Genomic DNA, 13,392 nt, shown 5'->3' with positions numbered 1-13,392 from the left:
AGCCTGAGGTGGGCCGCGGGCCGCGAGTGCTGGCACAGCTGGGAACCAAGCGGGCCATCGCGTGCCAGAGCGTGCCTGATCGCTGATCGGGGTCGGCGTCCCGCGTCTGGCGCCATCCATCATGCCGTCCCATTTCACCAGCCCTCCTTACTAATCACATTCTGCTGGACTAGCGCCGAACTTGCACACAGCAGTCTGCGTGCTAGAGTTTACGACGACACTCCTATAAAACTCTGTTTTGCGACGCGACGATCACACCGCCGGGAGTTTGTTTCCAAGGGAACACTAGTTGAGGTGCGCAGACCGATAGCGGGGATGAAAGGAAGGCGAAACCTGGGAGGGCTTCGTAAAATCGAGCTGCCCGACGAGTATGTAGCGTGCTGGCCATTCGCGCTATTATTGCTTCTGTTATCAACGAGGCCACTTGCATAGAATTTGTTCGGGAGGCTTTTCTTGGCCTCGCAAGGACGCACTTTCAACGGCGTTGCTGTTCCAACTTCGCTGCATCGTCGTGCAGATCATGCGAGTCGCAGGAGGCCGCTGGGCTGGACCAGTGGCACTCCTTGTCACTCTGTGCGCTGCGCTGACGGCGGCTGCTGACGAGAGCTCCACAGGTGCGTCAATCTTGTGCCAGTTTGCGCGAAACTGCTCGGCTGCAGCGCAGCTGGAGATGTGGGTTTGCAGTCCCATCTCCGTTGTCACGTCTCCGTTGTACATTGGGCAGCACGCATAATACTCCCCACGTCAACTCGCAGCACTTGGGACCCAACTGACACGACCTGGACGGCACCCTCCATGCCACGGGTCACAAACCTGCATTTATACATGCGACTGGCTTTACAACGAAGCTCCCCATACCCTACTTCAGCAACTTATGAGGGAAGGCATGATGCTTCGCGACAGCTGCCGTTTTCTCCGTGCCCGGCGGCAGCCGGGGCCTTGAATTAACACCAATCGAGACATAAAATAAAGTGGGGACACCATAATGCCGGTTGCAGTCGAACTCGTGCACGACGCTGTCGGTCAGGTTGCGGGAATCTTCGCCGCCCCCACGACGCAGGCCTACGCTCCCGCCGGCTGCTGCAATCGACATGGACATACAGTAACTCCGTGGACCTGTGCGGCAGCAGCTACGGCAGCCCCACGCTTCAGTTCCAGAGCACCGCCGCGTTCCAGCAGTACGGAGCCGTGCTGGGGCTGGAGGTCACGTCGGAGAACGCGCAGACCAACTCCGCCGACGTCAAGAAGTATGAGGTGATCTACGGTATTGCCGGTATCCACAGCAACTACCCAGCGCCACCCGGCGTGAGGAGCACCATGGTCCTGGGCAGCCCCGCGGTGCGTGGGCGGGTGCATGTATAGTGCATGGGGCGGGGGGCCGTGAGTGGGCAGGGCCGGCCATTGTTTCAAGGGCTTCCTCTACGCGGGACGGGCACACGGAGAGGACGAACGTAGATGTCCTCTATGCATCAAGCTATGACTTGTGCATGACGTGACCTCTTTCTACTGCAAGCAGAATGGTCGCACGGCCTTCATCCAGACCGAGGGCAACAGCGCTGCCTCGGGCGTTCAGGTCCGCACCATTGAGGTGTGCTGCACACCCGCCAACTATGTGGGAGCGCTCAACATCATCTTCTCTGACAACTCGCGCAAAAAGGTGCGGCTGAAAAGAAGGGGTGCATCTCAAGCTAGCCGGCTCGGTCATTTGAGTGAGCTTGGTTACGCTTGACTCTGGCTGGCTGAGATAATGGCTGCGTGGGGTGGCCAAACCCTTTCCCTTCTACAGATGGGCTCTCAGCAATGCAACAAGACGTCGGTTGCTGCCACGGCCCCCGCAAACGGCCAGCTGGCCTCGTTCCGCATTTGGACGGGCACGCAACCAGGTCCCGGCAAGACGAACGGCGGCTCGGGTGTGGCCGTAGCCAAGCTTGTTGCGGTGTGGGCGGTGCCGGGCGCAGCCCAGTCGCCACCCTCCCCCTCGCCGCCCAGCCCCAGGCCACCATCGCCTGGCCCACCCTCGCCGGAGCCCCCATCACCGGCACCACCCTCCCCTGCGCCGCCCAGCCCGCAGCCGCCGTCACCTGCGCCGCCCAGTCCACAGCCACCCTCCCCTGCGCCGCCCAGCCCGCAGCCACCCTCGCCGGCGCCGCCTTCCCCGTTACCACCCAGCCCACAGCCACCCAGTCCCCAGCCTCCTTCTCCTAACCCACCTTCCCCGGCGCCACCCAGCCCACAGCCGCCATCACCGGCGCCGCCCAGCCCAAACCCACCCTCACCGGCGCCACCCAGCCCAAACCCACCCTCACCGGCGCCACCCAGCCCACAGCCTCCTTCTCCCATGCCGCCCAGCCCACAGCCCCCGTCACCGGCGCCGCCCAGCCCAAACCCACCCTCACCGGCGCCGCCGTCACCCCCCATGCCACCCTCCATTCTCTTTGCCCAGTTCAACACCACCGAGTACTTCTTTGACGGTACGGCGCTGCCCTGAACCTTGAGGGAACACGCTTTGACGATCAAAGTTTCGGGGCTGCATCCGTCCCTGCAAAAATAACACGCCTTCCGATACTTTCATGAAACATGCAGACGCGTCTTACATCAACCCCGCCATCCAGTCGCTGGATCTCAGGAACGTGCTCGGCACAGTGCTTATCGCGAAGGCATCCTACTCCACCGTGTCGCTTCCTTCCGGGCATAACGTACGTCCTGCCGTATTTGATTCTTTGCAATGGGGCTGCAGCCATCAAATGCTGAGAGAAGGCAGTGCGATAGTGCAGATGGTGCATTGCACACGCATCCGCACTTCCAATGCGTTAGCACATTGCCTCCATGTCAAAACTGCACGCCTGGGTCGCCCCACAGGTCCTGTACGGCAACCGCTTCGGCAACGGCCGCGTGTCTGGCACGGCTGCCCAGTCGCTTGTGACGCGCTGCTGCAAGGCCGGGTCGGACCCCAAGATGGACAGCCTGCTGCTGCGTCAGGTGCTGTGGACGGCGGTGTTGGGCATCAAGCTTGGTGGCGCCAAGGTGCGCGTGTCGGACCCCAAGTTCCAGCCCTTCGCGGAGTGGCTGGTGGCCACGTCCGCGACGCTGACGGGCCGCGACAAGAATGCGTGAGTGGGAAGGGTTTGGAAACCGTTGATGGGTTGACCTTTACGGCCGTTGAGCGGCTGACCTTCTTGACTATGATTATGGGCGGGGACGTGGAGGCTGCAAAGCCAGGATGCCGTGCCTGAACCAACAAGCAGCACCGACCATGCTTCATGTCTTCAGGCTGAAGGCTCCCCCCAACGGCAATGGCAACAACCCCGAGTGGTATCTGCCGCTGTCAAATTTTACCGCTCAGTACAACGGTGGGTGGTTGTTCGTGAGTTAGTGCACGCAGGTGTGGCGTACGGTAAGAGTTGTTTGCATGCCGGGGTGCCCCGCAGCCTCTAAATGTACTCGAGCGGGTGAAGGGTCCCACGTCGACGCACCGTAACGTCCACCGAATAGCACTGCGCAATGCTGACCACTCGTGCTGGTTTTCGTCTGACGCCGCACCAACACATGCCCCATCGCTCATCGCACAGACCCTCGCTTCAACAAGCCTGGCGGCTTTGTAGTCGATCTGTACATCATCAGCGCGGATCAGGTGTTCACTGATGAGCTGCTGATCAACTCGACTCTGTCCTACGTTCGTGACACCGGCCGTGGGCTGTTCGTGGTCGGCAGTGATTTGACGTACTATGACAACCTTTTCAACAGCACGATCAACGGGACGCTAAGCAACCAGACCACGGTGGGCCCGGGCGGCGTTACTCGCCGCCGCCATGCCCGCCGCACGCTGCTGTCTGCCGAGGAGGAGGCGGCGCTTGAGGACCTGCGGTATGGCGCGATGCTGATGGGGCGCCCCGGCCTTGCGGTGGACGTGACGGCTGACCCGAACGGTGCAAACACGCTGGAGGCGCTCACCCGCCACTACCAGGCCCGCCGCCGCATGCAGGTGTGCCTTCTCACGGAAGGGTGCGGTTGGGAGGGGTAGGGGTTGCGCGCTGGTTCTGCTCAGGCGCTATCCCTCCTTCATGCCGACAGATAGCAAAACATGCATCACCTGGCCTGAATGCCCGTCTTGCTTTCACGACGCAGTCCTACACCGTCAACACGCTGCTGGGGCCGATGGGCATCAGCTACTCATCGTGAGTGGTGTGCTTGCTTCCTCCTGTAATGGCGGCGGCGGCCATCGCTGTGTTTGCATGCTTTTACTCATTCTTGCTGTGTGTTGTTGCCCTCAGGACGGTCCTGCCGGCGGTCAGCACGATCGTGGTCTCCTCCAGCACGCTCACAAACTGCCAGCAGGCCTCCATCATGTACATTTACTACCTCCAGGGCAAGATCGCACTGGGTCCCGCCGATTTGGATCTCGCTGTGAAGACAATTTCCATCGCCCGCGGCAGCTACTCGCTGAGTGACCCTTGGGCCTCTCAGTACTTCTGGCCGTACCAGGACGACATCCAGTTCTACGGCGGCGTCATTCCCAACCAGCCGCCGCCCAGCCCGCCGCCGCCGCCACCGACCCTCCTATCCCCTCCTCCCTCACTGCCTCCTCCGCCGCCGCCTGGTGAGCGTCGGGGAGCGGCACAGTCTGCCCTTTTCAGGGCATGGGCGGGATCTTTCATCCATCAATTAACAGCATTCAGCTGACGCTAAACACGGTCCCTTTTTAACACCCCTTGCAGCTAGCGCCACCCTTACTCAACTCAGCTGCTACAAGGACAATTCCAACGCGCGCGCGCTGCCGTACCGCTTGGGCGGTTCGGCAGCAATGACGGTGGAGCTGTGCACGAGCTGGGCCCGGAGCGCTGGTTATCCCTTCATAGGCCTCCAGGTGCGGGCAGGCCATGTGGTCGGAAAGGAGTGCAGGCCCATGGGGCCATGACACGCGCGTTCACAGGCAAGTGCATGTCCTGACACGCTGTCCTCTGGCACGTACCTTTGCATCACAGGGCACCAACTGCTGGGCGGGCTATGATCTCAATCTGTGCAACACGTACGGCACGTCCAGCAGCTGCGCATTGCGCTGCGGCGGCAACACAGCCCAGGTGAGCATTGGCTGGCCAGGAGCTTACTTGATAGGGGCAGTGGGTCGGGGTGGGCGGCATGCCATGTGCCAGGGCTGTCCAGGGTTTCGCTCTGCCGTACGGGCCTTATCATGAGGGACGCATCACGCGTCTGCGCCCCGGCCTGGGCTCGCCGCCTGACTGCTGATTAGAAACCCCGACCCTGTCGTAGCGTGTCCTGATTACCGTGGTTGCCATCCTTGGCTATCGCCTCCGTCTTGCTTACCTTCTTGGTTGCCCTTCCTCCGCATCCGGCTTGGTTATGATTACCCTTGAACAGATCTGCGGTAACACGGGCACGTCGCCGATGGTGAGCTCGGTCTGGCAAGTGCTGTAAGCCTGCGGGTTAACCGCAACACCATCTCAATTTACATACGCATTAGATTATCGGCCTCGCGCAAGGACTGACCAAGATTTATACAACTGGTTGAATGTTGGACGAATATGGTAAGCGTAGGCACTGATAACCGCTTGAAACTTGCTGGCAACAGCCTCCGAAGCTACTGAGGGTGATAAGTAGCTGTCAGTAAGTGCAGTGTGTCAGTGCCTGCCCTCCGCAGGAGCTTTAGGGTTACTCGGCTTATAATTGTGTGTGTTTCCCAGCATGATGCTCGTACAGTGCACGTTGTCCAGTGTGACCTGCGTGAGTGACAGAGTGGGCACGGACTACTGTATTCCGTGCCCTGCCACTGTCTTGGCCGCTTCGCAACTTGCATGGACATCTAACGACTCGTTGTTGCATCTCTGTAGTCATCCTAAGTATGAAATGAAAAGACTCGTAACGCGCTTACCAGACCTAGACATGAGGTGGCGGCCGCGGCAGGATGTCGCTCCCCCTGGCCAAATGTGTGGAAATCCTTGCTGTTATGACTCCTTGACCTCCTCGCGTTCCTCTTCCTACCAAATGGTGCATATGAGAATGGCTTTTTTGCAGTGTGACGCGGGTTTGGATGTGTGTATATTGCGGGTACAGGCTATTTTGGGGGCGATGCTTGTTTCGTGCGGCAGGGCGCACGGCGAGACGGACCTCTTCAGATACTGTTGTGGCGACAAGGACACGACCTGTGCCTTGGCGTGGATATGGGATCACAGCCCTTGGAGGTGGTGGCTGTTCAGCGCCAACGCCTTCAACGCTGGTGTGTGCTTTAGCGCATTGTACTTAGGGCACAGTACTGAACGCCTGCTACAACCCCGCTGGTTGCCAGCACATTCTTGAATTATCTCTTCATTACGTCGCGCTTAGTGGCTGTTTGACAGAATGCGCACACGTTCTTCCCAATGACCTCTGAAGCCTCCTGAGGCCTCAACGCGGCGTGTTATGTGCTCGGCTCCCTGTTCCTTTGGAGGGAAGCCCTTGTCAGTAGCTGATGTCTGTGTCTGCCAGAGTGGTGAAATGTTTGCCATTGGACAGTTGGTAACAGGTTTACAATCATGCTTGGGCGCTGCCCAAGCAAAGTACCCTATCTTGTGCTGCTTGCTTGGCTACTGGCGGCGCGAGTGCCTAGCTAGTGAAAATGAAGCAGGTGTCTTCACAATGGTTACGCATCGCGCAGCGCGGCGCCTTGGCTTTGCCGTGTAAAACTCTCACGGCATGGTGCTCCCATTCTGTGATTTAGTGATTGCGGCTGCGCTTGTGTAAGCGATGTCCGTTGTGGTCGGTCTGTGTGCCCCCACGCCAAGCTATCTAGGCCAAGCCTCATTTTAATGAACCAATCAGTACCTATGAGTTGTACGGGGTTGATGTACGTGGGAGGCAGACGAACGAATCACAGAGCGGGGCGGGGCGGGCGCGCCTTGCAAGCGTACGTGCTGTCCTCGTGCCTCGTGCAGCCTCGTAACTCTGGCCATGCCAGCAACGGCTGACAACGCAACCTCCACACCAATGCATACGTGATTATGAAGTGGAAAGAATAAGACACTTGCATCATTTGTGCGGGCCTTGCTAAACTTCGACCGTCAATCTGGCGGGGGCGCGCCAAATCCGAGGGGTCGGCACCCGTGGCGGCAGTTGGCTCATTGGGGGTCCTGGGGGGTCGCACCCATTTGCTGCATCGCGCTCAGTAGGCAGCGATGACGGCGCATTACACGGCCGGAAGAGGGCTTTCTCACACATTAGGCGCTCGTTAACGCCATTCGCTCACCGTTCCCATTTAGAGAACCAGAGCGAGAGAACCCAACCTGCAGTCCAAACCCAACCTGCAGTCCAAACCCAACCTGCTCCACTGTGCGGGTAACCGACCGGTGGACGCCTCACCTACCTCACCGCTGGCCAGAACAATGATAAGGCTGTGCTCGTTAATGCTTCCACTAGCGCTTTTGGCTATTCACGGCTGCGCGGATGAAGCGTGGAGCGCTCGCACACAGCAGATACATCATCACCAGCAGCAGGCGGCCACGTCCGCCAAACTCCCACAAGGTGAGGCCAGCTCAGTGCGAAATAAGTAAAACAAAAGCATCGATGGCATCCCTGGCTGGCGCGGGACGCTTGAGGCGGTCGCTGGAGTTTAAGGGCACTGATGCACATGGAAGCATCCCGCCCGACGCCCCGCCGCACGGAAGCCTGTTCCTGCCGTGAAAGCTGCTATGCTACTACTTCATTCATCAACGCGTCATTGGGCCTGCCTCGGGGCCAAGCGGTGGCCGGGTGTTTCACCTGTCGTGAACCATGACTGTGGGGGAAACCCCGCGCGCGGGGAAACCAGCAGCAGTAGTGACGGCGGCCTCGACCAGCAGAAGACCATTCCTACCTGACCTGACCCATTCCTAACCACATGCTTGCAGGTCTCGCCGCCGCTGGCGGTCACCGCGCGCTTCAGGCTTCTTCCTTTGTGTTCCTTGAGTCAGCGCCCTTGTGCGGCAGCAGCTACGGCAGCCCCACGCTTCAGTTCCAGAGCACCACCGCGTTCCAGCAGTACGGAGCCGCGCTGGGGCTGGAGGTCACGTCGGAGAACGCGCAGACCAACTCCGCCGACGTCAAGAAGTATGAGGCGATCTACGGTATTGCCGGTATCCACAGCAACTACCCAGCGCCACCCGGCGTGAGGAGCACCATGGTCCTGGGCAGCCCCGCGGTGCGTGGGCGGGTGCATGTAGTGCATGGGGCGGGGGGCCGTGAGTGGGCAGGGCCGGCCATTGTTTCAAGGGCTTCCTCTACGCGGGACGGGCACACGGAGGGGACGAACGTAGATGTCCTCTATGCATCAAGCTTTGACTTGTGCATGACGTGACCTCATTTCTACTGCAAGCAGAATGGTCGCACGGCCTTCATCCAGACCGAGGGCAACAGCGCTGCCTCGGGCGTTCAGGTCCGCACCATTGAGGTGTGCTGCACACCCGCCAACTATGTGGGAGCGCTCAACATCATCTTCTCTGACAACTCGCGCAAAAAGGTGCGTGGGCGAAAAGGAAGGAATGAAGGCGCATTGCTGGCTGGCATGCGTACGTGTCGCCCTGGCAAGTAAGACTCTGGGTGGCGCCGTGGCGGCGAAATATCCCATCGGATGGACAGACCGCCAACTTTTCGGTTCGCTCCAGAACGCCATCACTACACACCAACGGACCACACTTACGCACAACAACACACGCCTGCTCCTGCGTACTCCGATTCCTTGTGCTCTGTGTGCTCGGTATCACCACTCGCGCTCGCAGTTGGGCTCTCAGCAGTGCAACAAGACCACCATCACAGCGGGGGCGCCGCTGGGCGGCGTACTTGCATCCTTCAAGGTGTGGACGGGCACGCAACCAGCTCCCGGCAAGACGAACGGCGGCTCGGGCTTGGCCGTAGCCAAGCTTGTTGCGGTGTGGGCGGTGCCGGGCGCAACCCAGTCGCCACCCTCCCCCTCGCCGCCCAGCCCCAAGCCACCATCGCCTGGCCCACCCTCGCCGGAGCCCCCATCACCGGCACCACCCTCCCCTGCGCCGCCCAGCCCGCAGCCGCCTTCACCTGCGCCGCCTTCCCCGGCACCGCCCAGCCCACAGCCACCCAGTCCCCAGCCTCCTTCTCCTAACCCACCTTCCCCGGCGCCACCCAGCCCACAGCCGCCATCACCGGCACCACCCAGCCCACAGCCCCCGTCACCGGAGCCTCCATCACCGTCACCGCCCTCGCCGGCACCTCCCAGCCCCAGGCCTCCCTCACCTGACCCGCCCTCACCGGCGCCACCCAACCCCAAGCCGCCCAGCCCGGCGCCCCCGACGCCGCCTTCACCCGAGCCGCCCAGCCCACTACCTCCTTCTCCTGAACCTCCCTCCCCGCCGGTACCTCCGATGCCGCCCTCCATCCTCTCCGCCCAAGTCAACACGACAGGATTCTTCTTTGAAGGTATGGTCAGACCCTTAATCTCGGGTTTCTTATGGTGTTCCTTTCTTGCCTTGCCTGTGCATTTCAGCGGGCGTGTTTTGGGCCCGTCGTGGGTTGTTTCAGGTTTCGCAAACCAGAGAAGAAACCATAAACATGTTTACCCACGTGCCGTTTACCTCGTCCTTTCCCCTACTCGCCGCCGGCTGCAGACGCATCATATATCAACCCTGCGGTGACGCAGATGCCTATCCAGCGCACACTAGCCACAGTGGTGCTGGCGCAGCGCTGCTTTTCGCTGGCATCTCTTCCCTCAGCCCACAACGTGAGTAAAGAGCGAAAGGCAACGCTCGGCCTGCTGCTTGCTTGGTATCACGACGCAATGAACACACTACCTCGATCGCCGTCATACCGTGCATCGCCAGCAATCATGCTTTCCCACCCGCCTGCTTCAAGACTGCAGGTTTTGTACGGCACACGCTACGGCGACGGCCGAGTGGTCGGCACAGCCGCCAAGTCCATCACCGACCTGTGTTGCAAGGCAGGCTCCGACCCCGGTACGGACAGCCTGCTGCTGCGCCAGGCGCTGTGGGCCGCGTCGTACGGCACCAAGCTGGGTGGCGCCAAGGTGCGCGTGTCGGACCCCAAGTTTCAGCCCTTCGCGGAGTGGCTAGTGGCCACGTCCGCGACATTGACGGGCGGCGACAAGAACGCGTGAGTGTGAAGGGTTAAGGGGTTCGTTGATGGGTTGACCTTTGCGGCCGCTGCTGACGGGTTTACCTCATGACTATGATTATGGGGGTGGGGAGTGGAGGCTGCAAAGCCAGGATGGATGCCGTGCTGAACCAACAAGCAGCACCGATTATGCTTCATGTCTTCAGGCTGAAGGCTCCCCCCAACGGCAATGGCAACAACCCCGAGTGGTATCTGCCAATAGATGTCTTCACCTCTCAGTACAACGGTAAGCAGACCAACATGCTCACTCGGTAGACAGCACGCACGCACACATGCGCATGTCCCCTTCCTTGGTGGGTGCTGCACATGCCTGCTCTCTTGTGCGCGCGTGCACACACACACACACACACAGACACGCACACACACAAACACACACGCGCTACTTGATTTGCATTGGGTACAGAACCCGCGGGCTTTGAATCTTGTCCTGGTCTCGGGGTTAACGGGGTCCTCAGGCCTCCCCCTTGTCCAGGCGCCGCGCCCCACCCACACGCGTGCCCACACGGAGCGGCCACCGTCCAGTGACGGACCGCCTTTGCCCTATGTGCGTGTTGTGACACTTGGTTTCGGTGGCGGGGTGTATGGGGGCTATCGGCCGCCGAAGCGGCATGCCCTGGTCGACGGAATTAAATCGGCGGGACGGCGTTTCCATTGGATATGCCCGCTCGCACAGACCCTCGGTTCAACAAGCCTGGCAGCTTTGTCGTGGATTTGTACATCATCGGGCCGGACAACGCCCTGTACGGCGACTACGAGGTCAATCGCACCGTACACTCGTACGTGTACAACAGCTCACGTGGTCTGTTTGTGATCGGCCCAGACCAGTCGTACTACGACGCCCTGTGGAGCACCGCTGCATGGGCCAGCAACAACCAGACGGGCACGGTAGTGCGCCGCCACCGCCGCCAGCTGTCAGAGGGAGGAAGCGCAGCTGCCCCTGTTCCGGCAGTGGCAGCAGCTACATACGAAGAGGCAGCCGCGGCTCTTGAGGAGCTGCGGCTCAGTTCGGGGCTGCTGGAGGCGTACGGGGATGACTACTGGGGCGCGTCAGCTGCGCATGCTGACCTCACCGGATTCCGGACCCTAGAGGAGCTCACTCGGCGCTACACCCAGCAGCAGGCTCGCCGGCGTCTGCAGGTGCATGCGGGCATACGGCGGTGTGGGAGCCTGCTGGGGGGGGGGGGGTCAGACCCCAACGGCTGGTGGATTTGGAGTAGCCGTATGCGGTCAACAGCAGCTGCCTGACACGTTTTGCTTGGAAACCAAACATGCACGCCACAGACCTACACCGTCAACACGCTGCTGGGCCCCATGGGCATCACCTATTCATCGTGAGTGTTGGAGCATACGGTCTGGTTGCTTGCAGTTGCTTGTCTCGGCGGTATTGACTGCTCGGGCCCATCGCGCACTATGTTATTTGCTGAATGTTCTTTGCAAACGGTGTTGCCGCAACGCAGGACGCCCCTGCCGGCGATCAGCACCATCACCGTCTCTTCAACAACGCTCACAAACTGCCAGCAGGCCTCCATCATGTACATTTACTACCTCCAGGGCAAGATCGCACTGGGTCCCGCAGACCTGAACCTCGCTGTGAAGACAATTTCCATCGCCCGCGGCAGCTACTCGCTGAGTGACCCTTGGGCCTCTCAGTACTTCTGGCCGTACCAGGACGACATCCAGTTCTACGGCGGCGTCATTCCCAACCAGCCGCCGCCCAGCCCGCCTCCGCCGCCGCCTAGCACCCTGAAGCCGCCACCTCCTGGAACTAGTAAGCGTTGGGATGGAGGGACAGGGCCAGTGGGATCGCCGCCAGCAGGGCAGTAAAATTTTGTGCCTCGTGACGACTCCGTCTGTGCAACAGTTCAGTTGTTCGGGCCCCGCACGCAGCAACCAGCACAACCGCGCTCAGCTACGTCAACTGCTTCAAGGACAACGCCAACGCTCGCGCGCTGCCGTACCGCCTTGGCGGCTCGGCGACAATGAGCAACGCGATGTGTAACGGTGCGTTAGTAGTGCTCAGCTGCATGCACGTGCGGGCAGCAACGGTCCCTTGCCTTGCAAGGCGCGAGTGCAGCGCCACCCAACATGCCGTGCCAAGCAATCGGGTTGCAACCTGGTATCAAGCATCCCTTGACATGCGCACCATCAATGCCGCGCAGGAATGGCAAAAACAGCCCGTTACGCATACATGGGCACCCAGGTGTGTGTGCACGTGTGATCAGTGTGATTCGCCACGTGGCGTCGGTTTGTTGCAGCCTCCGTCCTTGCAACTCTTACCCTGACCTCTCACCCCTTGTCCCCAAGCAACCTGGCCTTCACCTGCCCCAAATCTGGCCCTTGCCCCAAGCCTGCCTGCCCCTGCCTACCCTACATACACACGCGGGCAGTGTTGGCCACTCCTGCCACCCTCTCGAGCAATGCAAAGCGACCCCCTTCTGGCACCTATCTACCTCTGCATCACAGGGCACCAACTGCTGGGCGGGACCCGACCTCAACCTGTGCAACACCTACGGCACGGTTCCCACCCAGTGCACGACACGTTGCCCTGGTAACACAGCCACGGTAGGCGCGTATTGATCTGCGGTGTGCCGTACACTGGTCCTGCTGTGCAGATGTAGTAGCCACAATAGCCGGTCCCTACCCTTTATGTGTTGCACTCATGACGTCGCGTCTTTGCTGCTTGAGCGGCCCGAAGCGGCGAAGCCGCTGCCGTGCACGCACACACATGCGTCAGCCTCGCACCTACACCACCACGGCCGCTACACACCCTTGCTCACGAAACGCTTTCACCGTGCCCCCTTGTCCGCACATGTGGGATGCGTCACCCATCCCGCAGTTCTGCGGCTCTACCTCCTTGTCACCAATGCTCCTGTCCGTGTACAAAGTAGTGTGAGGTGACCGGCGGTGTGTCTCACAAGCGGCCGATGTGTTGATAGAGCACGAAAGGCCGGGTCGTTTCATGGCCCTGCTCTATACATGCAGCTACCACATGGGCACGAAGCAGGAGGCAGTGTGCTAGGGCGTGACAGTAAGGGGGCAGGTAATTAATGATTGTCCGCAGCCGCCAATGCACCAGCAGCCAGCGTTGTCAGGCTGTGTCCGTCCCTGAGTGAGACGGGTTCGGTGCTGGCCAGCAATGGTATGTGCATTCGGCTCAGGAACCAGCCGAGGGGTTCGGTTGCTGGCCCCGCAGCTACGTCAGCACTGCAATTGAGGTTGTGGTTGACCGGTGGGCGGCCATGCAGGGCTGGTGGGCACGGTCGC

General features: G+C 60.6%; 2 protein-coding genes across 2 annotated transcripts; both read left to right on the top strand.

Moving 5' to 3' along the window:
* The first annotated feature begins 174 nt into the window (after nt 1–174).
* On the top strand, nt 175–7,050 carry CHLRE_17g708950v5 (uncharacterized protein). Its single transcript, XM_043072047.1, has 14 exons — nt 175–294; nt 518–614; nt 1,061–1,338; nt 1,517–1,657; nt 1,787–2,471; nt 2,584–2,696; nt 2,860–3,110; nt 3,271–3,350; nt 3,570–3,982; nt 4,126–4,175; nt 4,272–4,597; nt 4,716–4,864; nt 4,983–5,078; nt 5,377–7,050. Exons 2-14 carry the CDS (start codon nt 521–523, stop codon nt 5,431–5,433), a joined length of 2,733 nt encoding a protein of 910 aa, XP_042914506.1. The 5' UTR covers nt 175–294; nt 518–520; the 3' UTR covers nt 5,434–7,050.
* Nucleotides 7,051–7,254: 204 nt separating this feature from the next.
* CHLRE_17g708901v5 (uncharacterized protein) lies at nt 7,255–12,139 on the top strand. The gene is made up of 10 exons (XM_043072046.1): nt 7,255–7,512; nt 7,878–8,167; nt 8,345–8,485; nt 8,745–9,417; nt 9,606–9,718; nt 9,857–10,107; nt 10,275–10,354; nt 10,802–11,265; nt 11,410–11,459; nt 11,586–12,139. Exons 1-10 carry the CDS (start codon nt 7,374–7,376, stop codon nt 11,950–11,952), a joined length of 2,568 nt encoding a protein of 855 aa, XP_042914505.1. The 5' UTR covers nt 7,255–7,373; the 3' UTR covers nt 11,953–12,139.
* Nucleotides 12,140–13,392: the final 1,253 nt, after the last annotated feature.

This window comes from Chlamydomonas reinhardtii, chromosome 17 (assembly GCF_000002595.2).
Source record: "Chlamydomonas reinhardtii strain CC-503 cw92 mt+ chromosome 17, whole genome shotgun sequence".
Classification (NCBI taxonomy): Eukaryota; Viridiplantae; Chlorophyta; class Chlorophyceae; order Chlamydomonadales; family Chlamydomonadaceae; genus Chlamydomonas; species Chlamydomonas reinhardtii.
This window is presented reverse-complemented; position numbering and strand designations above follow the sequence as displayed.

What these genes read in the sequence shown, in the direction of transcription:
- CHLRE_17g708901v5 (XM_043072046.1), top strand. Translation starts at nt 7,374, where the DNA reads ATGATAAGGCTGTGCTCGTTAATGCTTCCACTAGCGCTTTTGGCTATT. An exon ending in GTCCGCCAAACTCCCACAAG is followed by an intron (nt 7,513 to 7,877) that starts GTGAGGCCAGCT and finishes ACATGCTTGCAG; the next exon opens with GTCTCGCCGCCGCTGGCGGT. An exon ending in CTGACAACTCGCGCAAAAAG is followed by an intron (nt 8,486 to 8,744) that starts GTGCGTGGGCGA and finishes TCGCGCTCGCAG; the next exon opens with TTGGGCTCTCAGCAGTGCAA.
- CHLRE_17g708950v5 (XM_043072047.1), top strand. Translation starts at nt 521, where the DNA reads ATGCGAGTCGCAGGAGGCCGCTGGGCTGGACCAGTGGCACTCCTTGTC. An exon ending in ACGGGCCGCGACAAGAATGC is followed by an intron (nt 3,111 to 3,270) that starts GTGAGTGGGAAG and finishes TCATGTCTTCAG; the next exon opens with GCTGAAGGCTCCCCCCAACG. An exon ending in ATGGGCATCAGCTACTCATC is followed by an intron (nt 4,176 to 4,271) that starts GTGAGTGGTGTG and finishes TGTTGCCCTCAG; the next exon opens with GACGGTCCTGCCGGCGGTCA.